Source organism: Amblyomma mixtum, chromosome 6 (assembly GCF_055824585.1).
Source record: "Amblyomma mixtum isolate Tamu chromosome 6, ASM5582458v1, whole genome shotgun sequence".
NCBI lineage: Eukaryota > Metazoa > Arthropoda > Arachnida > Ixodida > Ixodidae > Amblyomma > Amblyomma mixtum.
The window spans coordinates 55,421,875-55,431,336 of NC_143017.1; the positions used below are offsets into that span (position 1 = coordinate 55,421,875).

General features: G+C 44.2%; 1 protein-coding gene across 1 annotated transcript in view; it reads right to left on the reverse strand.

Annotated features, from left to right (window-relative positions):
* The window catches only part of LOC149339187 (uncharacterized), a 54,206-nt gene extending 45,450 nt beyond the window's left edge, over window positions 1–8,756 (reverse strand). The window contains exon 1 of the mRNA XM_089547979.1: window positions 8,598–8,756. Coding sequence (XP_089404105.1) covers window positions 8,598–8,661 — 64 coding nt within the window. The 5' untranslated portion in view covers window positions 8,662–8,756. The remainder of the gene's footprint in view (window positions 1–8,597) is intronic.
* Window positions 8,757–9,462: the final 706 nt, after the last annotated feature.

The window sequence follows — 9,462 nt, forward strand, 5'->3', positions numbered from 1 at the left end:
TTTAAAAAGTATATAAAAAAATTTTTGAATGAATATCCTTTATAGTTTCGTGGATTGAATTCGCTGTAGTTAAGTTTTTCAGAAAATGTGATTTTATTTTTGTACAATAATCCTGCAGCACGAAATTTATGTTCATGATTCATATGCATTGTTGTTTTCTATGTACAAAACAGTATGTGTATCACTGCTTTCGTTGAATATACTGCTCAGACGTGCATATATATCACGTTATGTATTTGAGTCCTGCTTGATTTTGTGTTGCATGCACACTAGAGGTGTGTGCGCTGTCTGTATAAGCACCTCGTAATGAGTGAAGACAGGGTTTCGCGATCGTAGCTTTAAAGCATGAAGTTGCTATGCCGTTCTTAATGACCATGGAGTGACCAGAAGAGTAGCCAAGTAATGGTTTTCAGCTCGTCCTTGTGGTTCTTTGTCCTGTCGTCGTCTTCACGCGCTTTTTTTCCGCTATGCAAAAAGTTGTACGCTAAACTTTGAGCCTATAAATAGCGGGCCTCTAGACGCAGTCAAACAGCTCACGTAGAATGTTCTATACGCTGTACATTCATCTCGGCCAAGAGTGGGAAGTTTTTGTAGCTGAACAAGCATGCCTAGTTCTTTTTTTTTATTTCACTGTACTATGTGTTCTAAATAAGTTTTCGCGTAAACTTTATTTCTTTGGCGTAAAATTTCTTTGCCTCTGGCAAGTCTTCATGTTGACATTGCTGCGGCAAACGTTGGCGCCGAAGTTCTATCTGGTATGGGGCGTACCCGTTGGTCCAGTAGCTCCCTACCTGGCCAACAAGACACACCTGTACCACCAAAGCGTGCAAAGAGCACTCTTCTCAAGGTTTCCCCAAGAAAAATAAAAAATACTCTCAACAGTTGCATACGCAGAATAAACATTATCACTGCGAAATATTTGCCAAAAGCGAGAATTAAACTCGCAAATTGCTGGAAGCTTTATAAAGAAAATGGCACTGGTTTTGGCAGCGAAATATAGAAACATCTACCATTCGAATTCTACATTTTCTCAAAGACATGGTGCTGTTTTTAGCACGCTTCTGTCCCCGTTTTTTTTTTTACTTTATTTGTTTCCAGCTGTGTGTGCACAGGTGCTCTACATTCAAGCATCTTCTCGAGCAACAAACAGTCCGGGTGCAATATCTATGTGTTGCGTGTTGTCCTTTGTAAACATCATTTTTGCGCCGAACTTACGCCTGAGAATTCATCCCAGGTCTTCTAAAAGGTTGTCTTGTAATCCTTCGACTCTTGCGTTTCCGCTATGCGAAACCCCGTTATGAGAAATAAAGAAAATGAAGGCGCCAGCGTGGTGACTAAGTGGTTATGGCACTCGACTGGTGATCCGAAAGACGCTGATTCGATCGCGGCCGCGGCGGTCTAATTTCGGCGAAGTTTTTTATTCCCTGAATAAAGGCGGTGACGCATCGGTTTAGTGAAAGATTGGAAATTTGTTACGACCGCGACGCAGGTAACGGCGGAGGCCTTAATGGAATTTCTCCACGCGATCAGCGCTGGTAATGTGCTTGTCAACACGGAGAGTGACCTCGAAGAGACACGGACCAGCCTCGCCACCGCTAACCGATGCTTCCCAGTGCTAAGTTCCTGCTTCGCTCGGGACTGCACGTGCACCAGGTGCTCTTGACCTTACCCGCCTTTTTTTCGCCGGTCTCAGGTTCGTGGAAAATCGTTTGTGCCTTTGACCCAAGCTTTTTTTTTTCCACCACTACTATATATAGAAAGGTTCTTCGCAATCACATCATCCGTCCACACCCGTACGCGTTCGCGAGCACCCCCACATCCCTATTCCCTAAAGCCAATGCAAAAAGAAGGCCAACCGTAAGCGTATCTTAAAGAGCACCCTCTCGTGACCAATCCTTAATTTAATTGCCGGTAGTAGAATGGAAAGTTGGGCGAGTTGGTATACGTTCATTCTGGGTGGAAAAACAGCGCGAAGAGACGGAAGACAAAGATGAAGGAATCCTTCATCTTTGACTTCAGTCCCTTGGCGCTGTTTTTCGACCCAAAATTAATTCAACTGCCACCTGCACCGCTGGGTAGTTTGCTCGAAATCCGATGGGTGGGTCGTAATGACGCCACAGGGTCATGTGACCTACGTGGTCCACCTGCCCCCTAGTTTGCTTCTCTGGGGATTTTTCATGAATTTTTTCACTCACGGCACACGACGACGACGCTGACTTTTCTGCGGCACGGGGCCCTTAACGATATCGCGTTAAAGGGATGCTGAAACGGTTTTTTGATATTTCTAGGTTATTCAAGAATTCGAATCTATCAAGCTTCCAGCTAAAGCATGCAAATTATTTTTGCACTAGCATTTAAAATGGTGACATAATCGATGATTAAAACCGCGACGATGTTTAGGCTTCCCCTCACTACGTCGGAGGAGTGCGAGGAACCTCGGAATTTACGTCATTGTTGCCGAAATTTCAGATGCCCGCCCCTTACGCCTGCATGCTGCTGTGCGTCGTCAGATAGCGCCAAACAATGCATCGTGAACTTTACCTTCTATGGCGTTAGTTTTCTTCCATGGAATCACCGTTTCTTCGCTGGAAACATAGTGCCGTCATACGTGACGTCATTATAGGGGCCTCTGACCGTCGCTGTGCACTTCATTGAAGCCTGAACGCTGACGACGACTTTATTCGACGATTACGCCACCATTTAAAATGCTAGAGCAAAACGATTTCGCAGGCTTTACCTGCACGTCGTGCACATTCGGCAACCTTAAACTCGTCGAATTCTAAAACCGCTTCAGTTGCCCTTTAAAGAGTCGCGTTGTATTCTGCTACGACAGTGTCTGGACGGTCGTTCGGAGGTACTCTTAGTGCTACAACGCTGTCCGACGTGCGACAAGCACGCTGTACGCTAAGGGCGAAGAGAAAACTACTTTCTTATGATATTTAATAAAATTAGAGAAGACACTACATGCAGACATGGCAAAAAGTCGACATTAACTATAGAGATGCAATTTCAGCCACTTAGGCCCCGCGCGCCCTCTTCTTGAGGCCAGAGCGAGTCTGTCCGCGATTCATAGAGCTAACATGGAGGGCGCAGTAACAAACTGCTCAACACCTGACACCAGTTCAGATGGACATCATTTTGGTCAAAGACATTCACTGGTTGCAATACCATCTTAATAAAAACATCAGGGCCTCCTTAACTACATTTTTAAAGGAGAAACTGTGATAGCATTAAAGCTACCTGATGTGGTGTCTAAAATGAGTGTCTAATATTTTTGAGATTTTCCAGCCAAAACTTCGGCTCACAAAAGTTCCGTTTCCCTTATATGGCATTCATGAGTCATCACCTTGTATAATGTTCCAGTAGCTACGATTGTATGATCATATCTAATTATACTAATCAGAGCCAATAATTCACCTTAATGGACCACACAATCCCCGCTAACTTGCCTTAATCCTTTTTGTGGGGTGCGCCTACTTGTAAAATTACTGGGGATCCTTTAAAATTTGGGAGGGGGGACCAACTCCCATATTGCCATTCAGTAAAATAGATCGTTTGGTGGGGAAAAATTTTCGCAGATAAATACCAGAACAAAGAAAGACAAGGAATGACGTTCGCAGTTGCCGTGTTCTGTCTCTACTGCATTAAGTTTTTTTTTCCACTAGACATTCAATTACTCTACTCACCGGACATCCTTGTTTTTCTTTTCATATCGCCTAGATTGAGCTTTCGTCCACTTCTTCTACCCTGTGGGGAAGTCAGGTTTAAGCTTCAACCTTTTCAACTTCAGCACTAGCAAGTAGGCTACTTGCACGTCATATCAAGCAGTTGTCTTCTCCAGCATGTGCAGTAGTTTGTGAAAATACGGCAGAAGGACATATCCTTGCCTTTTGTCCTACCGGCGTGCCACCTGTTTTTGACCACCTGCTGCAGGTAATCTCTGATTCCACCTGTTAATTTTTGTGATCCTACTAGCTTTAAGTTTTGATTGCCTCCTTATCCATAATGTCAACCAATTCATGGGGGCATGACTCCTTCATGGTCCGTATACGATATCCAAATCACTATTTTTACATTTTTCAATAGCTCAAATTGCAACTCATCACTGCTTGTTAACCCCTGGCTTGGTAGATCTGGTGTGTGTGATTTGCATTGATTACGACAACAGTGTAAAAAAATTGCAAGGCTGGGTGATCTGGAAGCTCAAGTTTCCTGGTTCTATGCTAAATTGACATCCCCTCAGGTTCACAAACGATTATTTGCTACACATTACGCATACATGTAAAGGTCAGTGGCAAAGCGCCAGTGCGAGCAACCGGATCATATGGTGGCTTGTATTTCCTGGACTTTCACATTTGAGTTCGAAGCTTTCGATTTTCTCAAGCTTGCGTTTCCTTGAAATGACTACCTTGATCAGTGAACACTATACATTGCAAGCCGGATACACAAATAGAGGGGCTAGAAAGGAGTAATCTGTCACCACTCGGGGTGTTCAAGATCTAAAAAAAAGTGTTGCCGAGCCAGCCTATTAAAAATCTCTGTTCCTGGGACGCGGCTTACGGCAGTGTTAACGGCTGAAGAGTTTAGGAATTCCGTATGGCAGAAGCAGTATCAAAGGGTGTCGTGTAACAATTCACGCCACGGAAATATTTTTCCAAGTAGCGGCCTCCAAGAGCACATGAACAGGATTTCCGCAGTCAGGTTATTCCAGAATAAAGGTCATTAAGGAAACCTTGTCACGCCGGATCCTTAGAGTGTAAAAAGTGACTGGCGCGAGATCGAACACGGTCGCTTCAGCTATATTGTGCATGCCATCACATTTCCTACCAGCGCTTCATCAATATGCAATCAGCAGCTTCACGTTCAAGTAAACAAAGTTCGCGCTAACTCTATAGACGCGCCTTTTCCGCCTACTTTCTCAGGATTCACTTTACAGAACTAATTTTAGTATTAAGAACCTCTTTTTGAAGGCCGCTCAGCAGGTGAAAACAAGATCGTACAACATTAAGATTCAAACCAGCTAGCCGCTCTTCGCGCTGATTAGACAGCGCTCTCGCCACCTTTTCGAGAGCATGTATCCAATTTTGCGTACGAGGCTAATTTTCTTGGACCGTTCTGGTGTGTCACGGAGAGTTTTCAAAGTATTCGCAAAGGATCTAGCGTCAGCATGGCGAGCAACCCTGCCGGTTTTCCATATTGTACAACTAACGCAACCACAAAACCAAACCTTATTTTTGGCGCTAGAAAAGAATTTACAATCAGTTCAAATTAAACAAACGCTTTAAAGAGCAAGGTCTAAAACGATGTCGGATTTCATTTAGGCAAAAAAAAGAAAATGAGCAGAAAATAAAAGTTCAAAATCTCTGGAGGGGGTCCCCTTTCCTTCATAGACGGAAAAACGAAACAAACGAAGGGCGAAAAACCTGGACAAAAAAAGACATGTGGATATTTTATGAATTTGCAGGCCGGTTTTTTCACCTTAACAGATTTTAATTTCAAAAACTGTGGGAGATAGATCGGTTTGGTTTGTTGGGCTGGATTCTACAGCGACATGGACATTACCTACGCACCTTATATGGATCAATATAAACGCCATTACAAAAATAAATCAGCTAATAACATTTTTTGTTTTATATCTTAGGTTATATTTAGAAATTTATGACTGTCAACATCGAAGGTAAGCCGTATTTTTTATTTTCTAAATCGGCAATGCAGTTCAAAATATCGAACGTCAAAACTACGCATTTGAAAGGCTTATAAAATGCGTCTCTCGCACTTTTTATGCATCAAATAAAGGCACAGTAGGCCTATTTGTTGATGCAGAAGTTAATTTGATTTCGGCGACGATATCACGCGCATCGACAGCATTTCATAGATCTGTAATGCGGTAAAGCCAACTCAACAGGCTTTGAAATGCGCATTGTTGACGTTAGATTCTTCGAACCCCATTGCCGGTTAAGAAATTTTAAAAACAGAGCTAACCTTCGATGTTGACGGACGTCAACTTCGCAAACTAACTTTGCCTCCTAAAGTAAAAATACAAAGTTTATTACTTAATTTAAGTTAATGAATCGTCTAATTATTATTCCGCCCCGCAGCGGTGGCTCAGAAGTTACAGCGCTCGGCTGCTGACCCGAAAGACGCGTGTTCGATCCCGGCTATGGCGGTCGTATTTCGTTGGAGGCGAAATTCTAGAGGCCTGTGTACTGTGCGATGTCAGAGCACGTTAAAGAACCCCAGGTAGTCGAAATTTCCGGAGCCCTTCACTACGGCGTCTCCCATAGCCTCAGTCGCTTTGGGACGTTAAACCCCAATAAACCAAACCAATAAACCAATTACTAACCCATATGAGCTACATAAGACCGCATTGCTCTAAAGTCAACATCAACAGACCGCACCTACTTATGCCTCACGGTTTTGCAAAATAACAATCTGTAAATAAAAAAAAAATCACGCTACGTATGGACGCATCCGACATTTTTGCAGGGCAGGTGGGCCTATACGGAAGTTTCCTGATGTACAACTCATCTTGTGCACACATATACCTATGCAAATAGCTGTCGCGCACTAGATCCGGTACTGACCTAAAAAGCGTACATAGTGCGCGCCTTTAGCATATTTACGGGCCTTGAGCAAACCCAAAAGTCGTATACCTGAAATCTTCCTTGCCGGAACAGTCAACTTTGGTAGAACTAACTGCCTGACGAAATTTAATTAAGGACAGACGGGAAGACGCGTTAATATAAGAAGCTGCGCTCTCGGTCGAATTGCAGATATATGGGCTGATATTCCCACAACTACTCTCACGTGAGAGCTTAAGTTCCTGGCAGACACATCGGCTCTTCGTGGTACCCAAATAGACGACAACGCAATCAACATCACCGACGAAAAACACTCCGGTTCTTTAACAAAACTCAATGGCGTCCGATGAGTTTTGTGAATCTCGCCGTACGGGGGGAATTCGCCGGAGTCAAGTAGAAGGAACTCTGCTCAATAAATGTTACTGCTGTGGTCCTCTAAGCACTGATCACCGCCTGGAGAATTGAGACGTGGAAAAAGAATAAAACTTTATTAACCAACCGCACACAGTCCAGGGGTAGTCATCGTAAAAGAGTCTCTGTACATGACGGTTGCCCCCTTTATGCGCTGTGTCCAAATTTGTGGATGCGGCCTGAACACTACCTAATTCGTCGCTTACAACGCACAATGGAACAAATATGCGCTAAATAAAATATGCTGAAGTTTGAAAAATCATGTTACGGCGCTCGGCTGCTGACCCGAAAGACGCGGGTTCGATCCCAGCAGCGGCGGCTGAATTTCGATGGAAGCGAAATTCTAGAGGCCCGTGTGCTGTGCCATGTCAGTGCACGTGAAAGAACCCCAGGTGGTCGAAATTTCCGGAGCCCTTCCCTACGGCGTCCCTCATAGCCTGAGTCGCTTTGGGACGTTAAACCCCAATAAACCAACAAACCAAACCATGTATGCAAACGTAGAAGACAGGCATTTGAAGCTAACGCAGAAAATCGTTTCTCTTTTTTATTGGCGCTTCCGTCTTCTATGTCCTCTCTGATATGCCACCAATGAGTATGAGTCATCGTCTCCTTGTTTAGCAAACACGAGCAAACACGAGTCTAAAATTTGCTGAGTTGTTCACACAACGACTTGATACGACAGGAGTGGGTCGCAAGAAGTATTACCGAGATTCTGAAAGTCACGTTAAATCGTGACGTAGACGTATGAGGATCCGGCCTGAATTGCTTAACTAATCATAGACGAAGGAAATTGCTTCCGCTCATGCGTAACATGTTTCTTGCAAAACTCTTGAAATTTTGCATCCTTTGGTTAAGAGTAGAGCCTGAAGGAGCTATAGTTTTATTATTGTTTTTCTTTCTACAGAAAGAGGCAGCCGAGACAAAAGGCTGAAAAGCCTGACGATGCCCCGGCACCCTAACAGTTTGAGAGAGAAGACGGGTGAAATAATAAAAGCAAAACATACATCACAGAACAATTAGTACATACATGTGTAGAAATATACACACGCAAGAGCTGCCGGAACACAAACTACACAGCGAGAGTCAAATGACCAACATAATCACAATTATATATACAAGCAAGATCAATAGCATACATGCAATAATAAACTGCAGACGTGGGTGAATCGGGGCCGTACTGTCACTCACGAACAAGTCATTCGAAGGAAGTTTTAGAGGGAACAAAATTGAGCATTGTTGGCAATTAGGTATTGTTTAATGTTTCTTTTAAATGTAGCATTGCTGACAGAAAAGTCAACGTCCTATTTGAATCTATTGAGAAGAGAGGGAACTTGGTAAATTAGTGTTTGTTTGCCATAGTTTGTTCGAACTTTAGGAATAAACTTTCTGTAAATTCGAAGGTCATATCCTACTGAGTTGTTATCAGGAATTTCTACATGTAATTTCTGCGGATGGATATACTGTAGCAAACGAAAGTCATAAATCTGATTGATTCAGTATAGTTCTGCGTAGCCAGTAAACTACAAATAGGGGCGCGTGGTGCCTGCAGTTTCAGTAGTGGCGCGTGGCTTCCAATGTGATATACAGTGGGCGGGCGACGCTTACCCTGGCCGCCGACCGATGCTGCGCTGGCCGTCAGCAGAAAGGCGACGCGTAGCCACCGCAGCATTTTGCGTGGGTCTTGGATGCACGCGGCCGCACTCTTTCTGAGCTTCTTTACGCGTCACACTGCTGCTGCTGCCGGCAACAGCAGCGAACGCGAAAGTGACGCCCCCTTCTAGCAGAGGGGAGAGGAGGAGACTCGCTTATAGGTTGCAGTACTCTTTCCGTCTCCTTATCGTAGACAGGAGCGATAAAGGCATCTCGTCTCTGTAGCCTACCTTTGTTTCGAGAAAGGCGACACATATCCCGATAAGCAGATACTGCTCACCCCTCGAGTCTATACGCCCGACTTATATACGCCTCGCCGATAAAGCGACAAAGAACGTTCGCTATCAGGTTCTGATGCGTGCCTTATTGAGGCGATACTTTTATCTGTGTTTCCGTTATCTAAGCGGTACGGGAGTGCAGAAATTTTGCATTATGGGCATTTCTTTCGTAATTTATCCGTTATTCTTATCCTCCCCTCTTTTTCGCACTGGGAAGGTTTCACCAAAGTCACATGGAAGCGCAGATCGTAATTTTGTTAAAATATGTTTGGTTTGGTTTGTGGGGTTTAACGTCCCAAAGCGACTAAGACTATTAGAGACGCCGTAGTGGAGGGCTCCGGAAATTTCGACCACCTGGGGTTCTTTACCGTGCACTGACATCGCACAGTACACGGGCCTCTAGAATTTCTCCTCCAAAGAAATTCTAGCCGCCGCGGCCGGGATCGAACCCGCGTCTTTTGGGTCAGCAGCCGAGCACCATAACCGCTGAGCCACCGCGGCGGCTGTTAAAATATGTAACCGGAAAATATATACGAAGTTTT